This window comes from Vanessa cardui, chromosome 7, assembly GCF_905220365.1.
Source record: "Vanessa cardui chromosome 7, ilVanCard2.1, whole genome shotgun sequence".
NCBI classification, from domain to species: domain Eukaryota; kingdom Metazoa; phylum Arthropoda; class Insecta; order Lepidoptera; family Nymphalidae; genus Vanessa; species Vanessa cardui.
Window position 1 is genome coordinate 656,526 of NC_061129.1, and position 15,102 is coordinate 671,627.

At 36.5% G+C, this 15,102-nt stretch overlaps 2 protein-coding genes across 3 annotated transcripts; one reads left to right on the forward strand and one right to left on the reverse strand.

The window, feature by feature from the left end:
• Window positions 1–8,510: 8,510 nt before the first annotated feature.
• LOC124531262 (beclin 1-associated autophagy-related key regulator) lies at window positions 8,511–11,890 on the forward strand. Of its 2 annotated transcripts, none has more exons than XM_047105765.1 (7): window positions 8,511–8,760; window positions 9,335–9,757; window positions 9,924–10,051; window positions 10,141–10,288; window positions 10,686–10,871; window positions 10,943–11,060; window positions 11,610–11,890. In XM_047105765.1, the coding sequence occupies exons 1-7, from the start codon at window positions 8,582–8,584 to the stop codon at window positions 11,703–11,705; spliced, it is 1,278 nt and encodes a 425-aa protein (XP_046961721.1). In that variant the 5' UTR covers window positions 8,511–8,581; the 3' UTR covers window positions 11,706–11,890. The 2 variants fall into 2 exon arrangements, with proteins under 2 accessions (XP_046961721.1, XP_046961722.1); XM_047105766.1 differs by having other exon boundaries at window positions 8,552–8,760; window positions 9,273–9,757.
• A 1,289-nt stretch (window positions 11,891–13,179) lies between these two features.
• Window positions 13,180–14,314, reverse strand: LOC124530906. Its single transcript, XM_047105274.1, has 4 exons — window positions 14,160–14,314; window positions 13,798–14,086; window positions 13,475–13,696; window positions 13,180–13,284 (listed from the first exon to the last, which is right to left on the reverse strand). Exons 1-4 carry the CDS (start codon window positions 14,312–14,314, stop codon window positions 13,180–13,182), a joined length of 771 nt encoding a protein of 256 aa, XP_046961230.1.
• Between the last annotated feature and the right edge of the window lie 788 nt (window positions 14,315–15,102).

Genomic DNA, 15,102 nt, shown 5'->3' on the forward strand with positions numbered 1-15,102 from the left:
GATTTACAGGTAGGTCTGAACGCGTGACCTTGGAAAGTTTTTTTTAAGGAGAGCATTTGAAACGAGAGCCCTTAAATGTTTTACATAAAGATCCTACTACAAGATTAGGGTTGAATTCGATATCGGTATTTATTTTGTGTAACAATTTAAATAAAATATATTTTTTTAATTGCTTACAATATTTTTACATAATTGGTAAGTAGTCATTTTGGTAACTAGTGGGAAGTGGTCACTATAGATATCGGCACCGTAAGAAATATTGACCATTCCGTACAATCAACAATCAACAATATTAAGTATTGGTATTTGGCGGTAGAATATTTGATGACTCGGTCGTAATCAGACGGGCTTGCACCAAGTAAAATAAAAAAAACTTCAATTAATTAAACAAAAACTAGCGCACAGAAACAGAATAAACTCAGTTACAGGTTATAGAATGATTATTTTTATTGTTACAAATAACTGCGACCTCTGTAATTTATTTAGACATAAATTATAGTATATTATATTAACTTTCAAAACGACTCATCATTTACAATCTCATAGCAATCCATTTCTAGTAGAAATTAATTATTGTAAAAATGGTTATGTTTTTAAAATAATCTTCAGTTCAAGTTTCAAAATGTTTTTTTTTAGTTTTTAAGGCATTTTTGAGGAAACAAAATTTAAAAAATATTGAAATAATATCGTTTTCCATCTCCCATTTTTAAATTTGGGCTGATAATGATTGTTTAAATATTAACAAATTCCTTTTTTCGTTTCTATAAATCAGAAGGAAAAGATAGTATTTTATTGATATTTTTTCTAAATAAATTTTTGAAGTTGCTATTTTGACAAATTTTAAAAAAAGCTAAAAAACGTTATAACTCAAAAATGTTTCACTTTTGGATTACGCATATGGGGGTTAAAATTATTGAAAATAGTCACCCCTATCACCTCCGAGCAGATGTACGTCGAATTACCACTAACCCTGTGTATATAAACCTATATTTTTTCAATATAAACCGATCGCGACGCAACCAATTCATATTAAACACATAAAAAAAATCATCGATGTCGGTCCAGGAAGAGAAATTAAATCATACAGTTATTATGTTACGAGCATAGTTAAATGTGCAAAATTTTCCGAAATAATTAACAGTAAAAAATTTCTACACTCCGAATTATTACGAGCCTCGCCTCGTTGCAGATTCGTAATCGACCGACGTAAATTGTCGTGGGGTAGTAAAGTAAAATTTTAGAATTATAACCATCCTGGGGGCTGTTTCATCCCGTTTCAGTCGGGCCGCGGAAATATGTATATTTCCATAAAAACGTCCCCGTTTTATTTCTGCCTCGTTTCGCCTGTCATCGGGGTATTAAAAAGTTAAGTTGTGATTGAACCATAAAAGGAAACTTTTTAAATATTCATTAAACTATAACGAAATGACAATTAAATTCTTAACATGAACTTATAAGTATAAGTTTTATCAGTACTTTTTGTCAATTTTATGCCTTTAATCTCTCGAAAGCTCACAATCATTACTTAGTAGTAGGGTTTTGTGTACTTGATAGTAGGTACCATCCATTCATCGTATATTCTACAGTGAAATAGAAATACTTAGTATTGTTGTGTTTCGGTTTAAAAATTAAGTGAGCCACTACTGCAGGCACAAGTACATAGCATCTTAGCTCCCGAGGTTGGTGGATCATTGGCGCTATATAAGTATGGCTAAGATTTTTAACTCACTATTATCTATGGATAATAGTCCTCGCTTACCACCAGGTGGCTCATTGGCACTTTCGCCACACATTTCATAAAAATATTGCGATTATACTCTGACAGTATTTATAATCTATTGTATCGTCTATTAAACAAATAAATAGCTTATATCCCATTTTCTTTTGTGTGTTACTAGACAGAGGAACAAATTTCCTTCAAAATTGATAACTTAGTATTCAATAATAATATATAACATTAGTTATACTTAACAAATATCCGTTACGAATTCGAAATAAAAGAACGATAGCACGTGATTCGAAATGAACTCCCGCCATAGATTCTCAATTTGTTCGTGATGGGTTATTATTGAATGAGCTTGCGCTGAGGCAATTTGTGACATACGCTGTAAGTCCTGGGGGGTCGTATTGAGGAAATAGGATCCTGCTAGATCGTAATGGACGGACGTCGAATCATAACAACGCCCTATTGGTAGGAAATAAGAAAAGAGCCCGGGGAGCTGTAAAAATGTTTATCGTGGACGAGGCAATTTGTACGATCTGACATGTCTCAAACATTCGATACTCACAAACGCCGTGAGTGTCAGCTCGCTACTTAAATATAAAGGCCATGCAAGTATTAACTGCTGCGGAAGGATTAAGTATTTCCCTTTTTTTGTTGACACACGGCTTAAAGGTGGAGACGCACTTAATGACATGGATTAACCGTTTGAAATAGTGTTACTTATGTAATTTGTACACGTAATTAATGTATTCATCTTATGAATTAGTGGTATTTCAAATCGTTGATGTTTCTACATCGCGATGGTAAGATTCGCTAATCGTTTTACATAGCACTATGGAAATCTGCTTAATAGAACTGTAAGTGGCATTTGATTGTTTAAATAGTAAAGATAAGTGTTGTTCAGTATCCATAAGTCGAGTGAGCATAGTCAGTAGAGATATAAAACTCAGGTATCTCATCAAAATCGTCTATTTTTTTTTTCAAGGAACCGAGTAGAAGTAAGGGTTCTTTGGAGAAGGAAGGCTCTTTTTATATTTAGACTACCTACAGTTTAACGTGTGAAATATATTGAGTAAGGCAAAAACTTAAAGAGTAAACACATAATGTTAACATTTAAATAATTACGGCAGTTGGAATTCGTTAAATTACAATTAAATTTTCAAGACAAACAAGCCCGCATGTCACCTGGGACGGTAATTAAGTATCGTGTTAATTCTTTATAAGGTAAATATGCATCAAACTTAAAAAAGATGTACCTACAACTATTTGTATAGTATGAAACTATTATTATAGAAAGGTGGGTGATATGATTACGATACGTTTCTATTGTGAAAGAGTGTAAGAAACTTTATTTAGGACACGGCACAATTAAAAAAGTACAAATAAACTTGACAGAAATGCACAAAATATATAATCCTTAATCCTAAAAAAAAAAACAACAGTAAAAAAGGGTAAAAAGAAAGCTTTGACAGCAATTGTGTCCCAAATGGGAGTGCCTTTTAGCTTGCATGTTGGGCTCCATAACATAACGTTATGAAAATGGGACATGTTATATTTCAAAACCATTAAAACATTCCTTCACAAAAATATAAGTAAAATTAACAGCTTCACTATCATTACATAATACACAACAAAGTCTTACCGCTGTTTGTTCCTATGTATGCTTAGATCTTTAAAATTACACAACGGATTTTGATGCGGTTAGTTTTAATAGATAGATTGATTTAAGAGGAAGGTTTATATGTATAATACATGCACAACATAGTAGAGATACACTGAAAGTTATAGACGTGCAAAGCCCTGGCGTGTCGTTTGTAATATATAAATAGGAAGCAAATACCTACAGCTTTATCATATTACTTATACCCGCTTCGTCGGTTCTAAGCTCAGCACGTGACGTTAGATCGCCCTGTGATACTTGGAGCCGCTCCTGTAAATTCTTATGACCTACACTTGTATCGATCGTCTGATCTTGTCTCGTATATGAAGATACATATTACTAATAAAAATACTTTAAAATAACAGCTGTTATAAATTATATTAATATTTATATACATAAATTAATATTTGATGAGAAAAACATTATATCCCAAACACAATATTTTGCTCATTAATTATTAAAAGTTTAACTCGTTAAAGCCTCATTGGTTGGTAAAGGCTTTTCCTTTCAAGGATCAAGTTATATGTATTTTTTTTATAGTAGGGACCTGACAACCTGGCTATAAGTGATCTCCACTGCACATAGACGTTGATAATCACCAGTTGACTTCCAACTATCGAACTAAAACGTTACGTCAAATTGCAACACAGCAATACTAAATATTGATGTTCGGCGACATATTGATAGGTATCCAGATAGTCTTGCACAAAGCCTCACCAACATGTACATTCCTTTATGCTGCTCCAATAATAATTACTGTGTACATAAATGACAAATTTATCCAAACAATTCAGTTTTAACCCAATAATGTCCCGTACAACTTGGACCTTCGTTTGTAAAGTAAAGTAACAGCCTGTAAATTTCCCACTGCTGAGATAAGGCCTCCTCTTCCATTAAGGAGAGGGTTCTGGAACATATTCCACCACGCTGTTCCAATGCGGGTTGGTGGAATGCACATGTGGCAGAATTTCTATGAAATTAGACACATGCAGGTTTCCTCACGATGTTTTTCTTCACCGCCGAGCACGAGATGAATTATAAACACAAATTAAGCACATATATATAGCGGTGCTTGCCTGGGTTTGAACCCGCAATCATCGGTGAAGATGTACGCGTTCTAACCACTGGGCCATCTCAGCTCTTAGACCTTCGTTTAGCGCGTGAAAACCCTAATGCTTACACTGAATTCTTGTTAGATCAACAATTTTATTAAATTCACAAATATAAGATTAAAATACACCTTTGTAGCTACAAAAGGAAATATAATATTTTATTAGCGACGCCACAGAAGCGCGGTCGCGCGTGTAATACATAAAAATGATTTACAAAACGCCGGTTGTCTTCGGCCATTCCCGCGACAAAGATTTATCGTGTTCACAAATGTTATACGATATAATTCTATTAAATTCGGTAGCATAAAGTATTTAAACGAGAATTAGACGAATGAAAAATAAACTTTATCCAGAAAGATTAAAGTTCAATTTATTTCATTATCAATTTATCATTTAACCAACAAATTTAAGTAGATATTTCTTTCGGTATTCCTATGTTTTCTTTAATTTACCCAAATTACATAAACATGAAAGTGCTATTACTAATTGTTAGTCTATACACGACGACCGATGTTTAAATTATCATATTTCATTATGGTTTCAAGTTTGATTTAAAACAAAAATAGTTTCACTTAAAAAATGAATAAGCCAATAGTACAGCATGTTTGCCAGCATTTTAAGATTTCATCGCAAAAAGTAATCGTAAAAGAATCCAATCGAAACACTCGCTGCACTAAGTGACGAGTTTAATTGCCTTCCACTGTAGATCGTCTTCGCGAAGCATCCAGAGAAAATTACAATCAATGCATGTGGACGCCGTTCTTCTATTTATTGTCCTATTTCCTACTGTTCTGCTTCGTTTAATTTCAACGCGTCTTGTTCATAAAGACATAACATGCGCGCACCTTAAATCTTCCATTTCTTATACAGTATTTTATATATTATATTCGAGATATAAAATTTAACTTTATTAAATAATTATATTTTTAAACATTTTCTCGAATATTTATTTCTCTTACTGTTTCTATTCGTTAGGAACTACATATATTGGCTGGTAATCTGCCACACATAATTATATATAATATTTCTGCCACGTTCAAGCTCCGAGTCTGCTCAAGAAACCAGGAAGCTTTTGCCCAGCAGTGGGAGCTTTTTTAATTTTATTTTTTAATTTGAGAGAGATTATTGTATATTCATTATCTACTTGTACATTATACTTGTTAGTATTATACTTATAAAAGTAAAAATGATTTCCTTCATAAATGTTTAAACTCAAAGATCGTTCCGTTTATACAATATTCTGAAAATGTTTAATTAATTCATCAAAATGTACTTTTTACAAGTAGGCTTTCACAGGTACTTTTAAACCTGAATCTACAAAGTTAAATTTAATAAGAGATCAACCGCTTTGCAATGTATCTTGTAAAGCACAAAAACTTCGTAATTTAACTGTTTCGTCAATCAAACTATATATATGAATAAACTCCAAGTTCTTTAATCTGAATCGGGCGAATCCGTTGACTACGTCTATTAATCCGGTCGATCAGTAACGTATAAATCATAGTTATCTATACATATAATAAAAAAACTTGGTGGTATCTACCAAGACGGATTTGCACAAAGATCAATCAAGTAACTTGTTGATTGCTAGATCAAATAGCTAGGTTGGCCAACCATGATCTATAATGATGAAATCTGATCTAAATAATAAATAAATAATCATCTGCAGTATCGGTATACAATAATATGATATGACATTACGACGATCTCCGTGGTCGAGTAGCGTGTACACCGGTTTACTTGGGTATGCCACTCCGAAGTCACGGGTTTGACTACCGGCCGAGTCGAAAAATTCCTATGTTGTTTTGGGTGTGGGTATTTGTGGTACCATCGTTACTTCTGATTTTCCATAAGCTACGTACATTGGGATCAGAGTAATGTATGTGATGTTGTCCAATATTTATATATTTATTGACCTCTTCTTGTTTTAATAATTCACGTTACAAAGGTTGTGTCCGTAATCCAAGTGGACGTTTCAAAAAATTCTAATAGCTTGAAGAACAATTTACAAAAATTTACAAGTTCATATCGTTAACATTTTTTTGGGTATAATGCGGAAAATTATTAATTCCATTATCCTCGCCGCAATCACGGCTAACGAACGACCACGTGCCTTTTACACGTGGATTTTACACTGTTTTATGTTAAAACCGCTTTCATTAAATACCATACATAAGTAAGTGCCGCTACTATATTTTTCTTTCATAAAAAAGCGAAATATACCTTTTCAATATGTTTAATATTAAAGTAAAGTAAACTAAAGTAACAGCCTTTACATTTCCCACTGCTGAGATAAGGCCTCCTCTTCCATTAAGGAGAGGGTTTGGAACATACTCCACCACGCTGTTCCAATGCGGGTTGGTGGAATGCACATGTATCAGAATTTCGATGTAATTAGACACATGCAGGTTTCCTCACGATGTTTTCCTTCACCGTCGAGCACGAGATGAATTTTAAACACAAATTAAGCACATATATATAGTTGTGCTTGCCTGGGTTTGAACCCGCAATCATCAGTTAAGATGCACGTGTTCTAACCACTGGGCCATCTCAGCTCACATTAATATTACTATTAGACATTTTGATAAACAATAATATCATTACTGCAAGACAAGATTCAAATCTCTATTTTTATGGCTTAGTACATTTATTGCCAAAAGTTTAAGAAACGTGCCCGACCCGTCCCCGTTTCGCACTAGATTAGATTCGCCTGAGGAATCTGTGAATGTCTCGAAATTGTTTTTTTCTTTTCTAACGGGAACAATTTGATCAAAACTTTTATTCAACTATACAATCGTTTCTATAACTTTAAGATGATCGATTTGTTCAATTTATACAATGGGTTAAGTACCCATCGACAGATATCATTACAAGATAATTCTTACAAATTAATCGTAAATTAGGAAGGTATATTCATAATATATCTAAACATTTTTCGGCATATTCATAATTCATTGAGTTATTCATTATCATACTTACATACAAGAAACGACTATTATCGTAATATTTTATACTTATTTATATTATTAAACAAATTCAGTATTTTACGAAAATTAGGTAACAATTACCTACCTGTTTTTCTGATTTCCATGAAAATATAATATATAAAATCAGAAAAATGAGCAGGTTATGCAATACTATAACTTTACAATTTCAACTTTTAATGAGATAGTAGTGTTTAAAAAATAAAACAATTTAAACCTACCAAAGGCTACTAAAGGCTAAGATTAAATCGGTAACACACGTATACATTCACTCCAGCCTCTGAATTTCATCGTGAAAATAAAAATCGAAATGAGTTGGCTCGTTAGGCGCGCACGTAATCCAATCCAGCTGATTCACGTTGACCCGCTATCGTACCGTGAACGTATTTATTTTTCATTAAAGTATTTACACTAAATATACAAACGAAATTTAAACCGCACGTTGTAGCTATCATCGTTATTAAATCGAAAGTCTCTTAATTGCTCTACCTAAATACGTATAACCAGGGCCGGCTTAAGCATGTCGAGATATATAATCTATTCTAGCTTATAAAAATAGTTTTTGTCTATAACACAACTCTATTTATGTTTTTATCATATTTTGATGTGTTTTACTATATTACGGAATGATGCCATCACTGTATTCAAATAAGAGAAGCATTTGGCTTAATTTGGCATTTATCAATGAAATATTTTCAATTTGTTTTCTCGATGTTGGTCTGCCTGTTAGTATTCGTCCCTGCGAAATACTAAGTATATTATTCTTCATTTATATTAATCAATAAATAAGATAATATTTATAGATATAAATATGTAATTTATTAATATTTAATAGTAACTAGGACAGTTGTGCTTTTTGTGCGTAGACTATGAAAATTTCTAACGTTTCTTTACTTAAATATAGTAATTTATAAAATAAAAAAATATATTCTTTTAGACGAGGATTTATACTGTAACATCTTTTCTTCGAAGAACATTTAACAAAAAAAAGTAAAACGTCAATGAGATGCCAATGTCAACTGTCAAAACTTTCACCAGCTGACAATGACAAGTTATTGTGTTCTATTGCGATGCAAAATTCAATAAAGAAGTCGTAAATATTATGGCGATGAGCTATTTAACAGAGAGTGAGGCTCCGCGGGATTTCCGCGTCTCGTCTACAGAGAGTGATGGACATTACACAAAGTGCGTTCTATGTTACACCGTGAAGAGAAACTTCTATTGTGTTGATTGTGTTAGAAGTGGTAACTTTGTTCATTCCTCGATGCCTTATTCAGATAGGTGAGTGGCTTTGCGTAATTGCTGTATCTAAATGACTCATTTCGCAATCTAGATAACGCAATTAGATCAGTAATTGAGGCCTACTTTGTACTCATACACAATATATATGATTATTTTAATGACTAAATGTTACATACAAAACTAACAGCCAATAAATGAACCCTAGCTATTCGAAAGCATTAGGAAGTAAGTTTTGATGATAATTGCGCTATGCTGTTTCTCCACTGGCATAGATATTGACTTTTCTAGTATTTCAAAAGACATATGCAGATTTCATCACAATGTTTTCCTTCACCATCAAGTAAAAAATTGCATAATACGAATAAGATGACAGCAACTCATTATAACTCAATTAAATCCTGCAATCATTGTTTAAGATTCACTTGACTGAGCCACCACTTTTTACTTAGTTGCAGAGATAGTATATTAATTCCTTTTTAAAAAACATTCTTTAAAAAAATATTTAAAAACCTTTTTTTTAATATGAATGTACTTCTAACATACATTTGCAGATGATGTATTGGGTACAGCTTCACAGCAAAACAATGATCTGACAAAAGCTTTTGTTTATTAGATTTTCAGAGAAACAAATAAAACTAATGAGAATCAAAGTTAACCGACAACATGTTCTAGAGAGATGTGAAAAGTTACTAGCGCCAAAACTCAAAAAGGATATCCTCGTGACAGAAACAAAGCAATCCAGAGACAAGCTGGATCTATTAAGGTTAGCCATAGACCAACGAAGAAGCATTATTGACAATAAAAGGAAGGAACTCACAGAACTAAAAACCTACAATAACGAACTGCGCTTAAAGCTACCGAGGTATCAGAAAAGGGTGTCAAGTTTAGGGAAACACGCCCAATCACAAAGGATAGAATTACAAACTAAAATCAGTCTCTATGGCGACCAGACACAGTCGTTAGCCGCACTCAGGAGATCAAGGATACGACAGCTCACAAGATATATTTTTCCAATCTATATGAGCTATGATCTGAGGTGTGAATCACTTAAGTTTTTAAAATTTATTGCTATTATTTAGTTTTTATATATTCACTATTAATATGCTTATTATGTTTAAAAAATACATATATCTATATATAAGTGTTATATATTCAAAATGTGACATTTTAATAGCATTCTTTGATGAAATGTTACTTTTTAGTGATAGTATAGAAGATTTAGAGTTTCTCGGTGAAGATGTGGAGGAGGAGCCTCCAAAACGACCCCAGCTACACATCGTAGCTCCGTGGATTGATATAAATGCAGACTACTCACACATACAGGCTTGGGGTAAAGTTATTATACATTAACTGTTAGTTGGTTAGTCAAAATTTAATTGTATTGTGAGTTTTTGTATTGTATTGCATTTTTATTTTCAGTATCACAAAACAAGGACGCGGCGGTATGCAGCGTGCCCACGTCCAACCCCGCCTACCGCACCAGCGCCGCGCTCGGGCTGGCGGCGCAACTGGTCGCGCTGCTGGCCTGGACGCTCGACGTGCGTCTGCCGCATGCCATCGCGCTCAGGTATGTCGTCATATCATAGTGTCTTTTGACAACGATTCTCTTATATTCTTGATCATGTGTAATATTATGAAACTGATATGAAATTACAGTTTGTGTATCTAGTTGTCGTATATTACTCGTGGAAACTAGTATAAATTACTTAGTGCTTCTGTCCCTTCTGTAAGAAGCGGAGAATAGTTTTACTCGTAATGTTGTCTTAAATTTTCGCGATTATTACACATTTAAATAAAACTAATTATAACGGATGAAGACTGTCAGTCAGTCTACCCGTGACCACGAACACTGTAAAGTGCTCGAAACGTCGGGATGTTTAAAAATAATTAATATACGCGATTCATCGGTTATAATTAGTTTTATTTAGTTTTACTCATGTATACGCTATGCCCCCTGCTCGCAGCGAGTACAGCGACCCGCGCAGCTGGCGCGCGTGCGTGAGCCGCGTGCGCGCGGGCGCCACGGCGCTGTGCGCGCGCGCCGGCGTGGCGCCGCCGCCGCCCGCCGCCGCGCCCGCGCCGCTGGCCGCGCTGGCCGCGCTGCACGCGCTGGCGCTGGCCGCCGCCGCCGACGACCCCGACCTCGGCAGGTACGTGCGCTCCTTCGAGGCGGGCGCCGGCGTGTTTGGCCCCGTTGCGCTAACGCTGGGCTCGTGTCCAGGGTGGAGGTGTGGTCGACCCGGTGGAGCGCCTGCGAGGCGTGGCTGGCGGCGGCGGCGCCCGAGGAGCTGGACGAGCCCGAGCCGCCCGAGCACCTGCACTGGCCCGACAACGCGCAGGTACCGCGACTACTCCAATATCTATTGTACTTAATATTTTGTTTTACACTAGTTGTTGCTGGATTTGAGATGACCCAGTGGGCAGAACGCGTGCATCTTAACCGATGATTGCGGGTTCAAACCCCGGCAAGCACCGCTGATTCATGTGCTTAATTTGTCTTGATAATTCATCTCGTGCTCAGAGGTGAAGGAAAACATCGTGAGGAAACCTGCATGTGACAAATTTCATAGAAATTCTGCCACATGTGCATTCCACCAACCCGCATTGGAACAGCGTGGTGGAATATGTTCCAAACCCTATATATATATATATATATATAGAGGAGGTCTTATCTCAGCAGTGGGAAATTTACAGGCTGTTACTTTACTTTTACTTTTTACTTTAAGTTGTTGCCGGATCCTATTCAAAGAGTGTGAATACCAAATCAAATATAGTTTATTATACTGAGCCTTGAACTGTCTGTTCTTTAGAACTTTAGTGCTAACAATAATGCGATTACTTGTGGTGTGCAAAAGTAAAATTTTTGATGTAACTATTATTATTGTCAGATGGAAGAACTAAGCTGCACCCCCCCTCCCGCTCCGTCGCTGGTGACGTCAGCGGCCGCCTCCATCGCCTCCATGTGGCGGGGGTGGACGAAATGAAATGAAAATTCTAGTCTCTGATACCCATAACTCTACACTGCACTCTAAACTAATTATATTTTGAATCAAAATAAAATATATTAATTGTTACTTGCCAGTAAAGAAAATCGTTGACTTAGAAAAAAAACTGTTAATAGTTAAAGCGACACTTTACTTGTCATTGAACATAAGTTCTGAGTTTTTTTGATCGAATCATGGATTGCACAATCAAAATCCGCAAATATCTTCAATATTGCTATCAAATTTCCTTAAAACAATGAACCGCAGTCGAATATAATGTAATTTAAAATACGATAACAAGCCAAGTGAAGTGCCGCCCTAATAAAATGCATCTTTGCCAAATAAAATTGTATTTAAAAATACATATTCACCGGAAAATAGAAAGTACAACACGTATAGATTATTGTAGAAACATTGTTTGAATTTGTGTGTTCAGTAAATCATCAATTAAAATAACCATAGATTAAAAATAGAAAAGTATTTTACATTCTGACGTAGTCTGTTATGACATTAGAAATTGCCTCGATAGAACTTCATCAATTTTCATTATTAGTATAATGGAAATTTTTGAATTTAAAAACAAATAATACATTTTATTATGTTTAAATAAAGGAGTCTTCTTGGTCCATGTGATTCCAATATACATACATATATTCTTTACTAATTCCAAAGTACATTAATATTTAACTGTTGTTTCTTTTTTGTTTATATAATTTGAATCGAACATATGAACGCTTCCTAACACAAAATCATTCCCAGTAACAATTATAATAAATTAAAAGTGTTTGTTTTTGATTATTTTTTTATTGAATTTAAATATTGTAAATATTTAGCTAGTAATAAAGGTTTTCTTTTTTAAAGCGTCGTTTTTATTATTAAACTTACATCCACGTGACAAACATAAATAAGACTAGCAACACTATACAGATAAAAAATAAATGCATATCAGACTCTGTACAATATTATCATAATCATCTCTATAATGTTAATAAAATATACGAATCCACTCTGTAAACACCTCACCGGTCTGGTCATTTAGGGTCGTTCGTCGTTTTATAAGGAGCCCATTTCCCTGTATGAGTCTATAATACAATTATAAAGTCCAAGTATAGTAGGACACAAATGAGATGTAGCATCGGAAAATGCAATGGAATGAAATTAAAACCGATTACTGCCGATTTACACAACCAATAGAAATACCTCCCTATCGCGCCATTCGACGCTATTCGTCGCTATAGATTCACGCGTCAGAGAAAGCAAGTGCATGTAAATCCACCCATCAAATTGATGAATATATTGGGTTATATGATATTACAAGTTATTACGTTTGTGCAAAGATCATATTCGCATGAGAAATAAATATTGATAATTTGGTGTAGCGTACTCAATTCGGATGTGATCGGTTTTACGAATTTTGCCGATGCGACATCTAAGTTGTGTCCTACTATAGCTGGCTATCGACACTCAGGCGGCGTCACGGCGCGAGAGTGTGCGTGCGCGTCCAGCGGCGGCGCGCCGCGCACAGCGCGTCGTGCGCGCGCTCCACGCGCGACAGCAGCGCCTCCGGGGACGACTCCCTCTGCCCACACACACGACACTACATCGCACCACCGACACTGGCCAGAGATTACTAATCCAAAAAGACTATACCAATATTATAAATGTGAAAGTAATTCGTCTGTCGCTCTTTCACGACCAAGCAAATGAACCGAATTTGATGAAATTTGGTGTGAAGCAAAGTTAAACTCCAAGCTACTTTTTTAAATTACACATGATAACCGACCCCCAAAACACGAGCAGAGCCTTGGGCAGCAATTAGTATTTTGTAAATTATTAAGATTGATTTCGTTTTGTCCACTTACTGAGGGCGTATCGTCACAGGAGCGTAGTGAGCGACTCGAGTGCTCGTAAGACAGTCGTGCGTCAAGTTGCAAGTCGTGTCGCGGCAGTCGCTGCACGCCGACCTCGCGGGTCACCGGGAACTGGCACACCTGGCAAAATTTACATACTTGGTCTTATATCTATAATATCTAAAAAAAAACTACATAAGATTAATCACAGCTATGAGGTTTCTTTGCAATTATTAACTCACTCTCTCCAAACACAGGGGCTTCTTTCGTAACAGTCTCCTCGGTGGAGTGGGAGGCAGCGGGCTCGCGCCCGACTCGCTGCTCGGCCGCGTCAATCCCCTCGACGACGCACACTTGGAGCATCCGATCGTCTCGCTCGCACCGACACTAGTGCGATCGCTTCGTATCATTTCCACTCGCGTCAAATATTTAGAACAGCAAGGTTGGTTGTCAGTCGCGCTGGGGCGCTCCGCCGTCGATCGCAGCATTCGTATCGTCGTCTCCTGTTCTTTAATCTTGTCGTCCTGTGCCCTGTGGAAACGCGTCCGTGAGTGTCGGCGTGTGGGTGTGGGTGTGGGGCGCGAGTGTGGGCGGGGGAGCTCACCGGCGGCGGGCGCGTTGCTCAGCGAGGCTGCGCCGCACGCCGCGTACAGCGCGCTGCACCTCCGCGCACAGCTCGGCGCCGCGCTGCTGGGCCTCCGCCAACTGCGCCTGCAGCGTGCTCGCCGTCTCCGCCTTCTCTCTGAAGATAAGCTGCATCGTTACAAATATCGAAAAGTGGTCGAAATTGAAAATAAAATTTTAGGGACACGTCCAGTTTGGGAACGTTTCGTTACACGAGAAAAAAATAAAATAAGAAATATATGGAAGTGGAGCCACCGAAATAGACGTTCACACAATTTATATATTTTTTGTAATTTCACGTAAATCACGTGTTCTTCGCTACACCTTTTTTTATTTTGTCTTCTTTTTTCTATTAATTATGCCAGTTTTTTAATTATTTCGAATTAATAAGGTATCTGTAAATTCGAACACAAAAATAATTAAGCTACTTAATTAACAAGGTTGAACCAACTCCAAATTAAAATACATTCTAATTTAATGTCACGTGCAGTACCGAGTAGGGACCTGTAGTGCGCGACAAGCACCTGTAGTGCGAGGCGATTACCTGTAATCCCTGGCAAGAACCTGTAGTGGGTGGCTAGTACCTGTAGTGCGTGGCTAGATGTCGGCAGTGGTCGGTGGCGCGGCGCAGTTCGTCCTCGAGCGCGCGCAGCCGGCGGCGGCTCTCGGCGAGCTGGTCGCGCCACTGCGTCACCTGTGCGGACAGCGACGACACCTCTGCCCGCACCTGCTGATTCTTTAAGATCCAAGATTTAATGCATATACTCAATATATTATACGCCTAAACAAAAGAGTTTACAGGATTTTCACAGTAACAGATTAAATTGAGAAAAATACTGGTCAATTCAAAGTGCTTATAGAACGAGTTTCTTACACTACCCAATATTTACTAACTATAAGTAAATATATTAGTATGTAGTTAT